At 47.1% G+C, this 20,315-nt stretch overlaps 1 protein-coding gene across 3 annotated transcripts in view; it reads left to right on the top strand.

The window, feature by feature from the left end:
- SUSD4 (sushi domain containing 4) overlaps positions 1 to 18,936 on the top strand; it is a 63,099-nt gene extending 44,163 nt beyond the window's left edge. Inside the window, exons 4-8 of one of the 3 annotated variants that reach the window (XR_005455031.1) lie at positions 12,250 to 12,441; positions 13,129 to 13,273; positions 17,170 to 17,552; positions 17,899 to 18,329; positions 18,851 to 18,936. Coding sequence is in view for 2 of the 3 variants with exons in the window: in XM_038760999.1 (XP_038616927.1) it covers positions 12,150 to 12,441; positions 13,129 to 13,273; positions 17,170 to 17,552; positions 17,899 to 17,927 (849 nt within the window). In the remaining variant the exon portion in view is untranslated. Of the gene's footprint in view, positions 1 to 12,149; positions 12,442 to 13,128; positions 13,274 to 17,169; positions 17,553 to 17,898; positions 18,828 to 18,850 lie in introns of those variants that run through there. The other 2 variants (XM_038760998.1, XM_038760999.1) reach the window with 2 other exon arrangements.
- The last annotated feature ends 1,379 nt before the right edge of the window (positions 18,937 to 20,315 follow it).

Consider the following 20,315-nt stretch of genomic DNA (forward strand, 5'->3'; position numbering starts at 1 on the left):
TAAGACTGTAAGCTCGTGGGCAGGGAACGTGGCTGCCAATTCTCTTGTATTGGAAGCAGCATGGCTCAGTGGAAAGAGCCCGGGCTTTGGAGTCAGAGGCCGTGGGTTCAAATCCCGGCTCTGCCACTTGTCAGCTGTGTGACTTTGGGCAAGTCACTTCACTTCTCTGGGCCTCAGTTCCCTCATCTGTAAAATGGGGATGAAGACTGTGAGCCCCTCCCCGCCCCCCCGTGGGACAACCTGATTACCTTGTTTCTACCCCAGCGCTTAGAACAGTGCTTTGCACATAGTAAGCGCTTAACAAATGCCAACATTATTATTATTATTATTGTATTGTACTCTCCCAAGTGCTTAGAACAGTACTCTGCACATAGTAAGCACTCAATAAATACCATTTATTGATTGATTGATTGATTGATCACGGTGATTGTGGTATTTGTTAAGCACTTACTATGTTTTAAGCTCTGTTCTAAGTGCTGGGGGTAGATACAAGTTAGTCAGGTAGGACACAGTCCCCATCCCACATGGGGCTTGCAGTCCAAGTAGAAAGAAGAGGTATTTCATTCACATTTTACAGGTGAGGAAACTGAAAACAGAGAAGTTAAGTGACTTGCTCAGGATCACACAGCGGGCAAGTGGCAGAGTTGGGAACAGAACCTAGGTCAGGAATCGTTGAGGATTCAACTCCTGTCTTCCATCCAATTTAGACTGAGAGCCCTGGGTGGGACAAGGACTTTGTCCTACACCGGCTGTTAGCATAGCACTTGACACATACTAAACACTTAACAAATACCACAATAATAATGTTTATTAAGCACCTACAATGTGCAGACCACTCAGGAGTACAGTGTTTAGTACAGTGCTCTGCATATGGCAGTCAGTAAGTACTATTGATTGACTGGGAGAGTACAATAGAATTAGTAGACATGAATCCTGCCTTTAAGGAGCTTACAATCTAGTAGGAGAGACAGACACTAAAATAAATTACCGTTCGGGGAAGTGGTAGAGTATAACACTATGTGCCTAAGTATGAGGAGAAGGGAGCAGAAGTACCCAAGTGCTTGGGTGGCACACAATAGCCAAAGTGGCAGGTTTGGGGGCTATTAAGTGGGGAGATGACATTAACCTTTCTTAGGTCTCTCCCGTTTTATTATCAAAAAGGTTCAAACCCTGTGCAGGAACTGATGTGCTATTTTTCCATTGGGTTCTAGAAAAAATAATCTTTGTCTCTTTTCTGAGTCTTGCTTTTGTCATCTTTGCCTCCTTCTACTTTGTTGCTCTCTTTCCTGAAGGAAAAAGAAAAGAAAAGAAATCCCACTGAGCTCAACGGATCTAGAAAGGAAACAAACAACTGAAACTAGAGCTTTCTCTTGGGGCCAAATTGCCTTTAAGGCAGGCAGTATTGTTGGAAAATTTCCTGCCTCTTAACACTTAAAATCTTAGTTTAAGAAGTCAGTTGTTCAGGGCATTGTCCCAGGTGCTGAGAGAGTTACAATGGAAATAATAAGCTCCTTCAAGTTACTTAGAATCTAATGGGGGAAATAGCAGACTCGGATATATGGTCATCTAAAGATTCATAGATGACCTTTCCATGGTCCCCACTGCATTTATAGACCTGACTGCCCAAGCTTGTTTTCCAGGTTTATAGGCATATTTTATGTCTCTAGTCAATTGTGACAGTTTTAATCTTCATGGGATTCCTAGTGAGAAAGAGTTTTACCAGAAATAATATTTGTGCAGTTTTTTCAAGGCTTTAACAAACCTCTTGTTCTAGGTAGATTTTTTTTCCTTCTTTGTTAGAATGAGGGAACAAAAAAGAATCACAGGGAAGGGGGAAATTTATAAACACAGTAATATGTGTAGGTATATTATAAATGATTAACAATAATGTATGAAATTAGTGTATGATTACTAATACTTGATCCACTTTGGTCAATCACAAAATGAATTCATTCATTCAGTCGTATTTATTGAGTGCTTACTGCGTGCAAACGACTGTATTATGCGCTTGGGAGAGTAAAATACAACAAATAGATGCATTCCCTGCCCACAATAAGCTTCACAGTCTAGAGGGAAAGAAAAAGTCTTATCCAAGATGTTAGTAATGCAGCTGATCTGTCCCTTTTGGCTATGGGTTTAATTTGTCTTTCTTTCATTTCTAAATGCTTTCATGCAGTGTTACATAGTTCCGAACAACGCATTCAGAAAAAAACAATTTTTCACTCTACTCCATTCTCAGTGCCTGTTATCAATTACTTTTTATTTAGTAGATCTTTCCATTTAAGACTACTGTTAGACTGTCTCTGTTGAATTAGTCTATATAGTCATTTCCGATTTCTGTAGCAGAATTGCCTTTCATAATTACCAGATCAGGGCTCCAAAAGTAAAATCTCAGATCCAGTTTCAGTCGGTCTTTTGAATCATAAAATGTATTGTTTTAATATTTTCACCGATATCTTGGCAAGGGATTCTCCTGCCTTTTGATCACATCAGATCTATCACCAAATCCTGCCGGTCTCACCTCCACAGCATCACCAAGATCCACCCTTTCCTCTCCATCCGAACCTCTACCCTACTCGTTCAATCTCTCATCCTATCCCGACTGGATTACTGCATCAGCCTCCTCTCCGATCTCCCATCCTCCTGTCTCTCCCCACTTCAATCCCTACTTCACGCCGCTGCCCGGATCGTCTTGGTGCAGAAACGCTCTGGGCATGTTACTCCCCTCCTCAAAAATCTCCAGTGGCTACCAATCAACCTACACATCAGGCAAACACTCCTCACCCTCAGCTTCCAGGCTGTCCATCACCTGGCCCCCTCCTACCTCACCTCCCTTCTCTCCTTCTCCAGCCCAGCCCGCACCCTCCGCTCCTCTGCCGCTAATCTCCTCACCGGGCCTCGTTCTCGCCTGTCGTCATCATCATCAATCGTATTTATTACGATTGATTGATTGATTATTGAGCGCTTACTATGTGCAGAGCACTGTACTAAGCGCTTGGGAAGTACAAATTGGCAACATATAGAGACAGTCCCTACCCAACAGTGGGCTCAGCCTGTCCCACCGTCGACCCCCGGCCCACGTCCTCCCCCTGGCCTGGAATGCCCTCCCTCCGCACACCCGCCAAGCTAGCTCTCTTCCTCCCTTCAAAGCCCTACTGAGAGCTCACCTCCTCCAGGAGGCCTTCCCAGACTGAGCCCCCTCCTTCCTTTCCCCCTACTGCTATAGGGACCGTCTCTATATGTTGCCAACTTGTACTTCCCAAGCGCTTAGTACAGTGCTCTGCACACAGTAAGCGCTCAATAAATGCGATTGAATGAATGAATGAATGAATGAATCTGTTACATTTAGCCCTAGAGAAGCCGCAAGGCCTAGTGGATAGAGCACGGACCTGGGCGTCAAAGGGACCTGGATTCTAATCCCGTCTCCACCACTTGTCGACTCTGTGAACTTGGACGAGTGACTTCACATCTCTGTGCCTCAGTCACTTCATTTGTAAAATGGGATTAATACTCTGAGCCCCATGTGGGACATGGACTGTGTCCAACCTGATTACTTTGTAGCTACCCCAGCACTTAGACCAGTGACTGGTACATAGTAAGCACTTAACAAATACCATAAAAAACGAGATTCTTGTAAATTTGTATTTTGTACTGCCACATCTGCATATTATACTTATTCCCATCCTGCCTCTCTTGGGGGCTTTTATTTGGAAATAGTTAAAGGGCTCTGCAAATAATTCTGCCTTTAAACTCAGGAGGTTTCAGTAATCGTGAGTTATTTATTTTATCTTGAACAAGTTTCTTATCCCTAATGCCTTGGGATGTCAGTTCTGACCATGTCATAAACTCTCCCACTTTTTCTAGTTATCTATCAATTCTTTTTCCTTTTTCTCTATTTTGTGGACCATTCTTCTGAAGATGTTGTGTTTTTTGCATCTCCAGATTTCATTAGTCTTAAAATATTTCTTTGGGTAATGATGGGAATTGCTGCCTTTCATTTCACCCATCCAGGCCCCTAGCCTCTCTCTGAGAGTCAGTCACCTGTTGGCCACATTAAGGGACGGAGAAAACCATTCTGAAGAGTGTGGTCTCAGCCTGTCATCAATCACTTTCAGTGAATGGATTGAGGGAACACCCCCACACTTCAGGCTGTATTTAAGTTTTGGAACAATGTGGTTTTGTAACCGTTCTACTTTTTGAATTGGTTTTGGTTTGGGAATTTCACTTTGAGTGTGCTGAAGCTCTACTTCATCATCAATCATATTTATTGAGTGCTTACTGTGTGCAGAGCACTGTACTAAGCACTTGAGAAGTACAAGTTGGCAACATATAGAGACAGTCCCTACCCAACAGTGGGTTCACAATCTAAAAGGGGGAGACAGAGAACAAAACCAAACATACTAACAAAATAAAATAAATAGAATAGATATGTACAAGTTAAATAGAGTAATAAATATGTACACATATATATATACATATCTACAGGTATATACATATATACAGATATATACTTATCTACTTGTTCAGTTACCTCTGGATGCATGTCTGTCTTTGTACTGAATTCAATTCTTAAATATTGTTTTGATTCTGCGCACAGTAAGCACTCAATAAACACCACTGACTGATTTTGAAGCATAGGGGTGACTTTGGAAAGGGGCTTTGGATGGAAGAGGTGGTTTTCAGGGAGTGAGAATTTCAGAGGCAGAAGCTCTCCTCCAGTTCTCCAGTGAAGGTGCCAAGACAGCAGAGCCTGGCAAGAGAGAGAAAACCTCAAGAGGTTGGGGTGCCTCTCAAACCTGGGCCCACGAGGGAGTGTGGAGCCCTTGAGAGGGAAGAAGAGCCCCGCTCCCACCTAGTGCTCTGCTGGGGAGTGGGGAGGTGGGGGCAGGGGGACTGATGGAAGAAGAGCCTCCAGCCGAACCTAGATCATCCTCCGGAGTCCCTGCTCTGCTCTGAGGCAATCAATCAATCAGTCAATCGTATTTATTGAGCGCTTACTGTGTGCAGAGCACTGGACTAAGCGCTTGGGAAGTACAAGCTGGCAACATAGAGAGACAGTCCCTACCCAACAGTGGGCTCACAGTCTAGAAGGGGGAGACAGAGAACAAAACCAAACATACTAACAAAATAAAAATAAATAGAATAGATAGGTACAAGTAAAATAAATAAATAGAGTAATAAATATGTACAAACATATATACAGGTGCTGTGGGGAAGGGAAGGAGGTAAGATGGGGGGGATGGAGAGGGGGACGAGGGGGAGAGGAAGGAAGGGGCTCATGCGTGAGCATGCATGCATGAACGGAATCTCCATTTCATCCTTTCAAGCCCCACCAAGCGAGTACCAAGCACCTGGTTGGGCCAGGATCGAGAGAGCGCTCTTTCCCCTACAACCACGCAGCTCCTCCCAGCAGCCTGGCCAGGGGTGATGAGGACCCCAGGGCTTCCGCTGGGCTCCAATCGCCCTCGGTGCAAACTCCCACTTGCAACCCAGCTCTCAGAGCACCAGTGTCCTACTGCCGCGACTGCCAGCCGCTTGGCCTCCACAAGACTGACCGATCCCTAGAAGCTATTACTCCTATTACACTCAGGGAGCTCCCGCCCTTCCTGGAGATAGCTATGTCTCCGCTCTCACTGGAGGTCATTTCGTCTCATCATTAGAGTAAACCATCGTGTCACTTTTCGCTTCTACTCTCTCCGTGCCTGTCTTCTCACAGGATTGATTTTTGTGCTCTTTCTTTCCCAGTTTATTCTGTGGCTTTGACATTCTTGCTAATATTTCCACATGAAGGTCACCTGAGTTGCCTTCCAATTCCTATAATAAGGTAGCCTCACTTCAGTGATCGTGGTTTGATTGATTGTGGTGTAGTTTTATCATTTCTGCCTGAAGGGCTTAACTTAGGGCATTATAGGGGCATTTTCCATCATCAAAAAAGTTTTAGTGATTGACTCTTAACTTCTAGCTTGACCTGTTCTTCTTGGGTCAGCATGGCCTTTCCTGCTTACCACTTTGATCACTAGCATTTTCCCCTTAGGTTTTGTTGGGAGTTTGAGATGATCATTTTGTTAATATCTTTCATGCCTCGGTATTTCCTTTCAAGACCTTTTCAGCATTCCAGCCTCTTCTAGATCATTTTATTTTTGTCTTTACCTTTTTTGCTTTTTTCAATCTGTTGCAAATGATTTGATCCCAGTTGCTTGAATTTTTTTACATTGTGACAAGTCAGATTTCAGGCCAGGTGTTTTTGCATGCATCACATTTTAATCCTTTGCCAACTTTTCTTTTTGTCCTGTGTTCTGAGACCCAGAAACACGAATATGTCATAATACCTGAGGCAGCATGCATTAGTACACCTGAAGATTTTACACCTCATATAGTTTGGGCATCAAAAGATATTTGGTAGGCATGCTAGTGTTATATTACGTTTTCTTTAAATATCTCTGCTTTTCTACTAAATATGTATAACCCAAAGGTCAGATATTTCTAGGCTACGCATTTATTCTGTTATATTTTTCATAACTATATTCACTGAATGTTATTGACCAAACAATATTACCATTTTTTTTTATTATACTCTATTTTATATATTTACAAAGTCATGGGTTGAATCAGTATTTTGATGACATTTCCCCCAGGGCAGGGATCATGATTACCAACTCCATTGTATCGGACTCTCCCGAGCACTTCGTAAAGTCCTCTGCACACAGTATATGCTCAATAAATACCCTTGATTGATTGCCAGACCAATCTGAGTACCTTGTATCTTCCCCAGTGCTTGGCACATAGAAAGCACTTAACAAATATCAAGAAAAAAAGGGGGAAAAAGTTTCCTGAGTGCAGCCTAGTGGCCTGGAAGATTTGGGTCAATTAGGTCATTTTGGTGACATGTTGATCAAAAGCTGCTTCATTTTAGCTGCCGGACCCCGTTTGGTATAGTTGGCGAATCCAGGAACGCCTTGTTTCCACTGGCTTGTTTGTTTTTCCCAAAGAGAAGACTAAGTAGCCTGGAGACTGAAAGTTTGGAAGAGTTTTGTTTGTGGCACCGCAGGTGGAGCACGCCTGCAGTTGTCATTTTCAGCCACCTTTTTCTTGGTGCGTTTGGCTGGCTTCTCTCCCGGGAACAAGGGGGCCCGACCTCATTAGGAAGAGAACATTTCCAGCCTTTGTTCGTTTTCTACAAAACCCAGAGGGCAGGATGCTCTAAGTGCTTCTCTTCTTTTCATTTCAAAAAAACTCATGCTGACTTGGGGGAGCTTCCTCTTAGTCCACAATCCAATTTCATAGAGCACACCGGTACGGTTGTTATAAGAGACGGTTCCCGTCCGGGCCATTTTAAAATGGCCATTGGCCATTTTATGAAGGGGGTAAAAAAAATGGAAGAAAACTGGAGATGTTCCCCTCTGGTTTTGAAATTCAGTTCCCACTAGGTTATTTTAGATACTGAATTTGGGCAGAAGCCTGTTCTCCTGTCCCAGATTTTTCACTGTACCTACTCTCTTCATAAGTGAAAATGTGTGTGCCATGTCTCTCCCCCTGTGCTCCTCTGAACTTCCAAGTGAGCTGTGGACAAGGAGCAGGAGGTGGTTTCAGCACACTGGTCCTGGGATTCAACAGAAATTGCTTTGCCGTGGAAGATGAGCGACTTGTCTGTTTCAGGCCGGGTGCCAAAGTTGGTTGTAAAGGAGAGCCTAACCCTTCAGATGGGCAGGCAGGCTGGAGACGGAGAGCGTTCTTATCCCCATTTTACCAGGGGAAATCGGTAGCACAGAAAATAGTCCTAGAACCGATCCGTGATGACATTTCAGGTTTCTGGGCCCCCAGATGGTGCTTAGGTTAATGATGTCATAAGGCCAAGGCAGAGTCGGGGCAGCCTGGGTCTCCCAAACCAGATGGAGATCTGCAGGGGGCTGTCACCTGCCAGGGAGATAATAATAATAATAATAATGATGATGGCATTTGTTAAGCGCTTACTATGTGCAGAGCACTGTTCTAATAATAATAATAATGGCATTTGTTAAGCGCTTACTGTGTGCAAAGCACTGTTCTAAGCGCTGGGGGGATACAAGGTGATCAGGTTGTCCCACGTGGGGCTCACTGTCCCAATCCCCATTTTACAGATGAGGGAACCGAGGCCCAGGGAAGTGAAGTGACTAGCCCAAAGTCACACAGCTGACAAGCAGCGGAGTCGGGATTAGAACCCATGACCTCTGGCTCCCAAGCCCGGGCTCTTTCCACTGAGTCACACTGCTTCTGATGGGGTCCAGAGGGTTCCCCCCAAGAGGACTCCCCAGCTCCACGACCTCCCTAAGCGCTCCAGTAAGCGCTGGGGGGGATACAAGGTGATCAAGTTGTCCCACGTGGGGCTCACAGTCTTAATCCCCATTTTACAGATGAGGGAACTGAGGCTCAGAGAAGTGAAGTGACTTGCCCAAGGTCACACAGCAGACATGTGGCGGAGCCGGGATTCGAACCCATGACCTCTGACTCCAAAGCCCGTGCTCTTTCCAATGAGCCACGCTGCTTCTCCTCTGTCAGCATGCGCTGCCCTTGGGGTTGAGGCTGGCAACTGGTGGGAGCAGGGCCATCCCCCCAGCCCTCCCTTCCTCCCAACTGTTAATGTTAAGGGTTGTCAGGCGGGTTCGACTGTGTTTGTGTTGTGCAAGGACTGGCTGGGACCCCCATACACGGCTGAGGAGCCCAATGGGGCCCGCACAAAGTGGGTGGCAAAAATTCGGGCCTGCCCGGAGCCTGTTCTCGGGGACGGGTGGAGGAAAGGAGATAATGAGGGTTACCCCCCAACCTTTGCTCACTCGTACCCACCTTCCACTGCCCCCTTCTCCCTGCCCTCGGAGCAGACGGGCAGGTGGTTGCCTAGCAGCCTGCACGCCAGCACGGTGGGCCCAGCGAACCCTCATGGCACTGTAAATTTCAGAATCTTTACAATTTGCTGTAAAGGTCAGTTCCATTTTGGAGTATTTAAGGGAGTGGGAACTCCGGGGCATTATTAGAAAGAGAGATCCAATGCCGTTAACCATTTTATGAAACAAATCAGCCAGGAAAGCCATGTCTAAAACAGCATGGCTGCTACTCTGAGAACTGAAAATGTGTTGGAATTGACATATAAATTAATAATCAACACAGTCCAATTCTGCTTCTCGGCGATCAAAATCCCCTGACCCTGGGCAGGGTTTATTATTATAGGAATATGCACAATAGCAAGCAATCTTGCTAATTCACTGTTCTCGAGGAAGAGTAAATTGTTCTAATAACATTTCCTGTTCGGCTCACCCATTTCAAGACAATGATTACAAGAAGATAAGAGTTCGCAAGCCTAACTAGCATTCCTTGGGGACTCTGGTGCTTTTTTAAAATTCAAAATAACTGTCACTGCTCCTTCCTCCTTTCTTTGACACACAGCCCTCCAGCCCTCTCAGATGATTCTTAAATGATTCTGTTCAGGGTGGATGGTTTTGTGAGAGCAAGTGACTTCATTACTTTCTGTCAAATCCTGATCCAGTGACCTTTCCTGATATTTATTGAGTGCTTACTATGTGCAGAGCATTCATTCATTGTCGTATTTGTTGAGCGCATACTGTGTGCAGAAGTACAAATCGGCAACATATAGAGAACGGTCCCTACCCAACAACAGGCTCACAGTCTAGAAGGGAGAGACAGACAACAAAACAAGTAGACAGGTGTCGATACCATCAGAATAAATAGAATTATAGCTATATACACATCATTAATTAGAGTAGTAAGTATGTACAAACAAAATAGAGTGATAAATAGGTACAAATATATACAAGTGCTGAGGGGAAGGGGATAGGGTGTCTCTGTATGTTGCCAACTTGTACTTCCCAAGCGCTTAGTACAGTGCTCTGCACACAGTAAGCGCTCAATAAATACGATTGAAAGAAAGAAAGGGCAAGGGAGGGAAGGGGGCAATGGGGAGGGGAGGAGAAAGAGGAGAGGAAAAGGGGGGCTCAGTCTGGGAAGGCCTCCTGGAGGAGGTATATTAAGCACTGCATTAGGCATTGTATTAAGCGCTTGGGACAGTACACTATAACAGAATTGGCAGATACGTTCCCTTTCCACAATGAGCTTATGGTTTAGAGAGGGAGACGCATTCATAGAGAGAAATAACTTATATAATTTAAAGACGTGTATGTAAGTGCTGGGAGGTTGAGGATGGGGTGAGTATCGAATGCCTGAAGATCGCAGATCTGGATGATTAGAGCATGCAGAAGGGAGCGGGAGTCGGGATGGTGGGGAGGCCTCTCGGAGGAGCTGTGACCCTAATAATGTCTTGAAGGAGAGGAGAGTGGTGGCTTGGCACACGGAGTGTGGAAGGGAGTTCCAGACCAGTGTGTTCAGAGGTCTAGAGTCTAAGGTCAGGTACCAGCAATCCCAGAATGAGGATGTGCCAGGGCAGAAAACCTCAAGTGTGTTGGAGCAGTTAAGAAGTCGATCTCAAGTGTTTGTCCCTTATGCCCTCGAGTGCCAGTTTAGAAGGAAAGGTGCCCTGAATCTTCCTTCAGAGAAATTTAATTAATTACTAGGAGTGAGTTGGGGAGCATGAAAGTGACAACTGGGAGTCCCAGTGTGGCGGCGGGGAGGTGAAGCTGGAACCGACCCACCTGTTGGGTGGCACCTGTTGTTGCCGACTTGTACTTTCCAAGCGCCTAGTACAGTGCTCTGCACACAGTAAGCGCTCAGTAAATACGACTGAATGAATGAATGAATGAGTGTGCTGCCTTAGCATCAGCTCCTCACACCCTGCGGCAGCTGCTCGTGGCGGGAGCCAACTGGAGACCACCAGCCCACCAGCTCACAGTTCACAAGGCCAGGAAGATAGATGAAGGTGACATGGGGCTGTACCCTTTAGGCCTTCAGGAAAGGTACTTGCTAATCAGGCAGGAGTAGGCAGGCCCAGCCGCCCAAACTCTCAGTCCTTCTGCAGCCAGGAGACCATCAGTCATTTGGAGGAATTAGTAGTTATTGTTCAGCATCAACCATATATTCTGCCTGTAACCACTGAATACAGGCACTCAGTACAGTTCCTGGCATATACTAAGTGCTTAACAAATACCATAAAAAAATGCCCAGAGTCTTTGATATTGAAGACTCCCGTTTGTAATTACTGGATTTGCAGGCAGCACCAGAGGCGGAATAGGGATTGTTCGATCTCATCTACTTCCGCTTTCTAACGGAAGAGCACTCAGGCCCAAATAGGGGGCTGTTTTCCTGCTGCCCTGGAACATCTGGTTCCTTCCAAGTGAGGGACTTAACAGTAGGATGGATTTCTTCCTGGAAACTTGTGACGGAGCTTTCAACGAGGCCCCATGGCTGGACTTGGTCCCTTCTAGATCGATTGAGCAGCAGCAGGTCTGCAGTCGGGATTTAGACTGTGAGCCCACTGTTGGGTAGGGACTGTCTCTATATGTTGCCAATTTGTACTTCCCAAGCGCTTAGTACAGTGCTCTGCACATAGTAAGTGCTCAATAAATACTATTGATGATGATTGTGTTTTCCATCTGTTCTCATCTGGTGAAGGGAGCTCTTTTGCTGTAAAAAAGACTCCAAGTCTTACTCTATTTGTGGCGCTTGCTTCTGGCCACTGCTAAGGAGTCTTAAACTTGGAAATAATCAATGACTCCTCCTTTAGTGGAAGGTTCGACTCGACTTGGCCAGCCAATCGGTCAATGGTCTTTATTGAGCGTTTACTGTGTGCAGAGCACTGTACTAAGTGTTTGGGAAAGTACAATACAACAGAGTTGATAGATACGTTCCCTTCCCACAACAAGCTTCCAGCCAGCAGCAGTGGGAGAGAAATTGAGACTTCTTTGGGATGCATTTTCCTGTTATGGAAGGTTTGGCCTTGAAGTAGCTCGAAATTATCTACTAGGGAGGCTGGCTCATGAAGCAGCATGTATTAACAGAATAGCAGTGTCATCTATTAAATTGGCATATATTTTGCATTGTAAAAAACTTTTTTTGTATACTGTGCTTTAACCACCGTATGTGACAATAGCAGCCGGTGCTAAGAATATTTTAATCGCAAGCCTGCCTAACCTTGTGAAAAAATTTGGAAGCGGCCAGTCTCTGGAGATAATTCCTTCATAAACACGTCTCCATTACATTTTTCCCAGACTGCTGTGCATCCCGGGGCAAGAAGGCCATTGCTGAATCTCTCTCTGTCTCTCTCTTTCTCCTTCTCTCTCTCTCTGGGCTTCCCCATTGTTGTGCAAGTTTGTCCTCTACCTCCAATGGTGAATCACGGAGATTACATCTGCCACCCGCGGCCTTGTGAGCAGTACAATCACGGAACTGTGGTTGAATTTTATTGTGATCCTGGCTATTCTTTTACCACCGACTACAAATACATCACCTGCCAGTACGGAGAATGGTTTCCTTCCTACCAAGTATACTGTGTCAAAACAGGTAAATGGAGCGATCCCGGGTTCAGGACTCCCGAGGTCCAGATTCCAGGCTTGGCACCGACGTATTTTATAATGGCATTTATTAAGCGCTTACTATATGCAAAGCACTGTTCTAAGCGCTAGGGAGGTTACAAGGTGATCAGGTTGTCCCAGGGGGGCTCACAGTCTTAATCCCCATTTTACAGATGAGGGAACTGAGGCACTGAGAAGTGAAGTGACTTGCCCAAAGTCACACAGCTGGCAATTGGCGGAGCGTATTCGGACGTATTCCGGGTTAGCCCTTGGAGGGGTTGGAGATGGGTGCTGTGGATGGAGGGGTCGTTAACTATATCTCTCTTTCTCGTTGCCCCCATCCCACCCCAGGGTGTGCACTTAGCTGGAAGGGAGGGTTTGGAGGCAGTTAGGCTTGACCTTGCATCAGTGCTGGGGCTCTTTGGGGGCAATTAGATCTGAGTTCCCAAATTCTGGTCCCCAAGAGAGACCTGGAAATGCCTCCAGCCATCTCTCTCCCTGCCCTCTGCCTGCCTAGTGGGAGGTGAGCCCAGGCAAGGGACAGATCTGCCTCCTGTTGCTAAAGGAAACTCGTGCATGGGGGCGAGGGGCACTTTCTAAGGAATCGATTCCCTGTGACGGCGCTCCCTGAGATCGGCTGTTTTGCGGGTGTTGCTTTTGTCTCCTTCTACCACAGAGCAAACCTGGCCCAGTACCCAGGAGACCCTCCTAACCACGTGGAAAATCGTGGCGTTCACTGCCACTAGCGTCCTGCTGGTGCTTCTGCTGGTCATTCTGGCCCGGCTGTTCCAGACCAAGTTCAAGACGCATTTTCTTCCCAGGTGTGTCTCAGCGGGGCTGATTTCTGGGGTTGGTTCTACCCCTGCACCCTCGCGTGTGGAACTTCTGACCGGGGTGGGAACGACGGTGGAATGAATGATGCTCCAGGTGGAGGGGGTAGAAGCACTCCCCTATCTTTGCGGGCATTGCCCCAGGGGAAGAAACCAACTTTACGGAGTTGCCATTCACTTGCTCATGTGCTAAAAGAGTCTTCTGTGGTTCTAGTCTCCATCAGTAGTGTTTGAGTGCTTACTGTGTGCAAGGTACAGTAGGAGTAGTAGACGTGATCCGTGAATTCAAGGAGCGTACAACTGAGCAGGGGAGGCAGACCCTAAAATAGATTGCAGTGCGGGGAGGCGGTGTGGCATAGTGGGAGAGCTGCGGCCCGGGAAGGCGGTGGTCCTGAGTTCTAGTCCCAGCTCTACCACCTGTTTAATGTGTGGCCTTGGCTAAGCCCCTTAACCACCCTATGACTCAGTGTCCCCAGCTGCAAAGGAGAGATAATAACTCCTGAATCCTACCTCCCAGGGAGCAAATTAAAATAGTATTCATATTTATTGTGTGGCTACTGTGTCCAGAGCACTGTACTAAGCACTTTGGAGAGTACACTACAACAATATAACGTAAGGTGCTTGGTAATAAAGGCACCAAATAGAAACTAAGGGGAAGAGAAGCAGCATGATACTGAGGAAAGAGCGTGGGCCTAGAAGACAGAGGACCTGGATTCTATTCCCAGCTCTACTATTTGTCTGCTCTGTGACCTTGGGCAAGTCACTTACCTTCTCTGTGCCTCAGTCGCCTCATCTGTAAAATAGGGATTAAGACTGAGTTCCATGTGGGACATGGATGGCATCCAACCTGATTAGTACAGTGCCTGGCACATAGTAAGTGCTTAACAAATTCCATTTTTTAAAAAAGCGTATAAGATGGGGAGGGGCCTGAGTGGCACAGTAATGCTAAAGAGGCAGTTGAGGGGGCATGTGAGAAATTAAATGGGGAGGGCAGAGTAGTTTTTAAACAACCAGGTGCTGGGCACTTGACCAAGGCCATCAAGTAAAGAGCTTTAGTGCTTAATAATAATAATGATAGCATTTATTAAGCGCTTACTATGTGCATAGCACTGTTCTAAGCACTGGGAGGGTTACAGGGTGATCAGGTTGTCCCATGGGGGGCTCACAGTCATAATCCCCATTTTACAGATGAGGGAATTGAGGCACAGAGAAGTTAAGTGACTTGCCCAAAGTCACACAGCTGGCAATTGGCAGAGCCTGGATTTGAACCCATGACCTCTGACCCCAAAGCCCGGGCTCTTTCCACTGAGCCACGCTGCTTCTCTTAATGTCTGACACCGCTCTGGGTAAACAAACACCGACAAGGCTTGTTGGGAAAAAGTGGGATTTTAGGTGGGCTTTAAATCTGAGAAGGCGTTCCAATCTTAGGGAACAGCTTAAGGGAAGTACAATTAGAAGGTTGGTTTGGGTAGCGTACAGATAGAGAGTTGGAAAATAGCAGAAGAAGAGAGTAGATGATAGGTAAGGCGGGACCAGGTGGTTGACTTGATGCCATAGGGTGAGGAGATTTTTTGAATAAGAGTCAAGAAATCAGTGAAGGGTTTTGATCAGTCAATCAATGGTAATTATTGGGTGCTTAGTATGTGCAGAGCATGGTACTAAGTGCTTGAGAGAGTACAATGCAACAGAATTAGCTGACAGCAGGAAGGACACGTGTTGAATCTTCATTTTATAGGTGGGAAAACAATCACAGGGCAGGCAAGCCAGTCCTGTGCTCTTTCTACTAGGCCATGCTGCTTCTAGTAAAAGTCACAGCGTGAAGTTGTTTAAATCTCCTTCCCTGAGCTTCTTTAAAATTACATTGGTTACCTATCTGTCAGAGAAGGCTTAGGTCTATTCTTGCCTTTTCTGGGAGAGATACGTACAAAGCAATGCTTCAGGAAGATGATCCTTGCATCAAGGTGTAGTTTAGAGTAGATGGGGGAGAGGCAGAAAGTAATCTAGCCACAGTAAGACCAGAGTTTGTACCAAGATGGCAGCAGTTTAGGTGGAAGGGCGAATGAGACGGGTTTCTGAAATGGGAGGAGGGTACTGGAAGTTGAGAAGTCCTAGAGGCGAGAGGAGATGCAGGTCGGTTGAAAAGTCAGGGCTAGAAAGATAAGAGCTGAGAATCATCCACACAGAGGTGGTAGCTGAAGCCAGGCAAGTGGATGAACTCCCCAGGCACAGTGAGGAGAATGGGGAACCAGAACACAGAAGGGAGGTTGGTGGTTGGAAGGGCCTCAAGCAGCGGGGTAAGGAGAATGGGACTCTGATGTAGAAGTAAGTCCTCCAATTCTCCTTGCTTGGAGACAGAAAAGAACTGTAATAATAATAATCATGGTATTTGGTAAGCGCTTACTATTTGCCAGGCACTGTACTAAGTGCTGGGGTGGACACAAGCAAATTGGGTTGGACAAAGGTCCTGTCCCCCATGGGGCTCACAGTATCAATCCCCATTTTACAGGTGAGGTAACTGAGGCAAAGCAAAGTGACTTGTCCAAGGTCATACAGCAGTACCCCTTAGACTTACCTTTTTGCATGGGAATCACAGTTTCTTTTCTTTCACAAAAGGGATCATAGTGTTCAGAGAGATTATGATGCATGCATAATTAAGGGAACAACATGGATTCCACTGTTGTCCAGGCTGACTATCCAAATGGCTTGGCTAGGAAACCCTTGCCAGTAAAAACATGGCACTTTGGGGCAGAATCTGAAGATTTCAGGTATTCACAATAGCCCCATGCTTCCGTGACTATGGATTACTATTTAGTGCACCGTTGAGTGCTGACTTTGGGCAGAGCACTGGGGAAAGGTACAAGGATGTCATTAAAAAAAAGGGGGGTTAGTGGGTACCGGTGACAGGTACATACATGAGGACTCTAGAAGAAACAACGTGGGCAACTGTTGTGTGTGACACTGGGCAAGTGGTTTACCTGTTCTGCGCTTCAGTTTCCTCATCTGTAACGTGGGGACAAAAATACACGTTCCCTCAGGCTCTAAACCACCATGTGGGTTGGTCACTGAGTCTGGTAACTTTGTAATCTACTCCAGTACCTCAGCACAGAGTAAGTACTTAATAAATACCATCAGTATTTTTAAATCACCTAATTTTAAAAAGCAGTAGCAGTTAAGGTACGTTACTTTTAAGAGACATCATCAGGTTCTTCACCGGTCTCACAGAGCTGTTCCTCGGCCTTTCCAACGGTCCCGTAGTGGGGAAGGGATGTGGGTATCTCTTTGGTGGGGCAGGGCTTCTCTCTCCCCTCTGCAAAGGTTGGTGGGTTGGAGAAGAACTCCAGGCCTGCAGCAATAGAGAATTAGTGTTTTTTTCCTGCAAGGAAACACCCGTAGATTGAGGCCAGTGACACAGGTATTTTCTCTAAGGGTCAGTCAGACTGGTTGGGGAACTGGGAGGAAGAAAGAATGAGTGAAATGGAAAACGGGAGGGCGTGATGGGAGGACAGAAGGACAGAAAACCCAATTTGCTCCACAACTGCAACTCCAACAGAAGGCTAAGGGCAAGCTGCAGCGGGGGTGCAAGAGCCTGCACACTGCACTCCCCCTGGCCTCAGCAGCCACCCCTCTGAGGCAGAAAGTTGCCCATCCATCACTGAGAGGAGCCTCCCGGTTTCCTCCGTGCAGAGTCAGAGAGTCATTGATCTGCTTCGGGCCGGCTGGCTTTGTCCCTGTCCCTCGTAATGGGCCAGAGGCTCAACCTCTTGGCTAGCTCAGCCTCACGCAACCCCCTCCACCCACCTGCCTGTTGCCCAGGTTTCGGCCTCTCCCCAGAGCAGTCGGGGCCAAGGTCGGGTGCCGAGTCACTGACCCGTGTCCGTTGGGTGCAGGGGCGCCCCGGGGAGTTCCAGCAGCGACCCGGACTTTGTGGTGGTGGACGGCGTTCCCGTCATGTTGCCTTCCTATGACGAAGCTGTGAGCAGTGGCTTGAATGCCTTAGTGCCAGGCTACTTGTCCTGTGCGGGCCAGGGTGGCCTCTCGCAAACCGACGACCAGAACCCGCCAGCCTACCCAGGCCCAGGGGGCACGGACTTGCCCAGGGACTTTGAAGTCCTCGGCAGCATCCCGGGCTCTTCGGAGCTACTCCGGACCTTACGTTCATCCTCCTTGGGCCAGGTGAGGGGAGCTTGTCCCAACGCTGAGCCAACGGACGCGGCCAGCAGCTCCGTGGGAGAGACGGCGTCCTCCAGCCTGAGCATCGACATTGCGGACGGTAAGTGCCCGGAGCACCTCACGTGCCCTCCTCCCCCAGGTGCCCGAGGACGGCAACCGCTATAGCCCTGTCTGCTGGCCCATTCCCAGGAATCGGGGAGAGCATTTTAGATTGCTTCCTCTTCCCCCTCCTCCCAAGGACGGTCCGAACTACGGGCAGGCTCTCGGCAGCTTTCCCTCCTGCCCTCAAACAGCCCCACTGAGCGACGGGGTTGAAGGCCGTTCCCAGCTGTAGATATATCGCAGTCTCACCGATATGCAGTGTAATCCCTACAGCACGCGTCCTTAAGGTAGCTTGACTCGTTTTCTAGTGCCCCAAACCAACTACTCTTTTTTTGAATTTACAGAAATTCCACTGATGGAAGACGACCCTTAGCCTGCCTACAACGGGTCCATTCTGTGGGAGGACATTCTTCCCAAATCTATCCACACGGCAGCAGTGTGTCAGACTCGATGGCGGGGTGACCAGCTGCCCCGTAGCGGCGCTTTTAAATGAGACCCGGGGCTTTGCCAAGACCAGTAGAAAATACAACAAGCCCTACCCCCTTGCCCCCCAGGGTTCAACACACGCTCCACGACACGGGACACCAGACAGTTCTGTACACGGCCCACTGAATTACAATACGAGCAAATAGCTGCCTCCCAACAAAAAGCATGTCGATTATGTAAATTTGCTTCTAAAATCTGCTTTATACTATCTCCTGGGCTGTGGTTTCGGATGGATCGTGCAAAGTGATCCGTCGAGGGACTGAATGGACTGATCCCCTTCCCATTTCTGGTAAGAAAAAGGTACTGGGAGAGAGCTCTTTCTGCAGGGGTCTGACACTCCTCTCGGCTGTGGACGGTTTCCGTCCTGAGCCAGACTGAAGATGCAGCGGGATAGGACTGTGGATTAAAAAAAAAAAAGGTTAAAAAATAAAGAATCCTATTTAAAAAATATATATATATAAAGGGAAAGGACTCGGACTGTGCTCTCTGGAGTTTTTTTTTAAAGTAGGTAGAGTTTATATGATAGAAGTGTCTAAAGTACAGTATCAGTGTTTGTATTTATGCAGCACTAATCTGGATCCATGACATTTGCTATAAAACCTGTTTTAGAAGCAGCCAGAACGTATGCAAGTAAGATCAGGGCAGAGGAAGGGTTAAATGTTTTGTTGCAATATTCCTTAAGCACTTTTCACCTGTTGTTTGTGTCCTAAGTCACCAGCCTCATTCAGTCTTCACTGACTGCACCCAAATAAAAACGATTTAAGGAGGAAAATTCCCAACTTCAAAAACACTTTCTTTTCCCCTCAACAGCCGAAAGCCAAGTGGTAGCGGAGGAGTGAGCGATTTCCCGAGAGCACCCGACGTTTCAGGGAGCGCAAGTCAAGAAGCCCACCCTCCCACCCCCTGCCACGGGATCCCGGCCCCTTCCACCTCCTTCCCTCCTACGGGCAAACCTTCTCATCCCGCACGCTTTCTGTGAAGTCCGTATTCCCCAAAGCCTTTGGTTCTGAAAAAATCCCGACTCCACAAGTGTCTCCTCAAGTCCATGCCGCAGAGCTGATTTCTTCCCTCTCCTGTGATTTTAACAGAGAAAAACATAGTCTTTTAGACTGTGAGCCCACTGTTGGGTAGGGACTGTCTCTATATGTTGCCAATTTGTACTTCCCAAGCGCTTAGTACAGTGCTCTGCACATAGTAAGCGCTCAATAAATACGATTGATGATGATGGTAGTCCTCCCATCATGGGGCTGTGTTAGTGTAGCAGCAGCAGTACACAATATGGTCATTGGGCCAGGTGCGTTCTGCGCAGGCTGAGCAGAGAAGCCCATTTGCTAGGTGGGATGGAGAAGAAGAGGGGCTGGAATCTCTCTATTGTGGCAAGCTTTGGGCCTTGAGTATAAGCTTGGTTTGCTAGTGGCCCCTTTCATCTCATCAGCTAGGTGCCTTTGCCTCAATTGGGATTCTTACAAAGTCCTAAAGCCTGGCCAATTAGAGAAGCAACATGACCTAGTGGCTAGAGCACAGACCTGGATTCTAATCCCGATTCCACCACCTGTCTGCTGTGTGACTCTGGGCAAGTCACTTCACTTCTCTGGGCCTCAGTTACCACTTCTGTAAAATCAATCAAGCAATTGTACTTATTGAGCACTTACTGTGTGCAGAGCACGGCACTAAGCGCTTGGGAAGTCCAAGTTGGCAACATATAGAGACAGTCCCTACCCAACAGTGGGCTCACAGACTAGAAGGGGGAGACAGAGAACAAAACCAAACATATTAACAAAATAAAATAAATAGAATAGATATGTACAAGTAAAATAAATAGAGTAATAAATATGTTACAAACGTATATACAGGTGCTGTGGGGAAGGGAAGGAGGTAAAACGGGGGGATGGAGGGGGTGGTGAGGGGGAGAGGAAGGAGGGGGCTCAGTCTGGGAAGGCCTCCTGGAGGAGGTGAGCTCTCAGTAGGGCCTTGAAGGGAGGGAGAGAGCTAGCTTGGCGGATGTGCAGAGGGAGGGCATTCCAGGCCAGGGGGAGGAGATGGGGATTAAGACTGTGAGCCCCATGTGGGAAACGGACTGTACCCAACCTGGTTAGTCTGAATCTACCCCAGCGCGTACTACAGTGCCTGGCACACAGTAAGTGCTTAAATACCATTAACAACAACCACAGGATGAGAGAAACAAGGCCAAGCCGAAGGCTTGTGTAGTTCATAGGGTCCCTCCACCTCATTACTTCACTAATTCCCACAGTGTCCCTGAGGAGGCATGAAGTAG

The sequence above is a fragment of the Tachyglossus aculeatus genome, chromosome 19 (genome assembly GCF_015852505.1).
Source record: "Tachyglossus aculeatus isolate mTacAcu1 chromosome 19, mTacAcu1.pri, whole genome shotgun sequence".
NCBI lineage: Eukaryota > Metazoa > Chordata > Mammalia > Monotremata > Tachyglossidae > Tachyglossus > Tachyglossus aculeatus.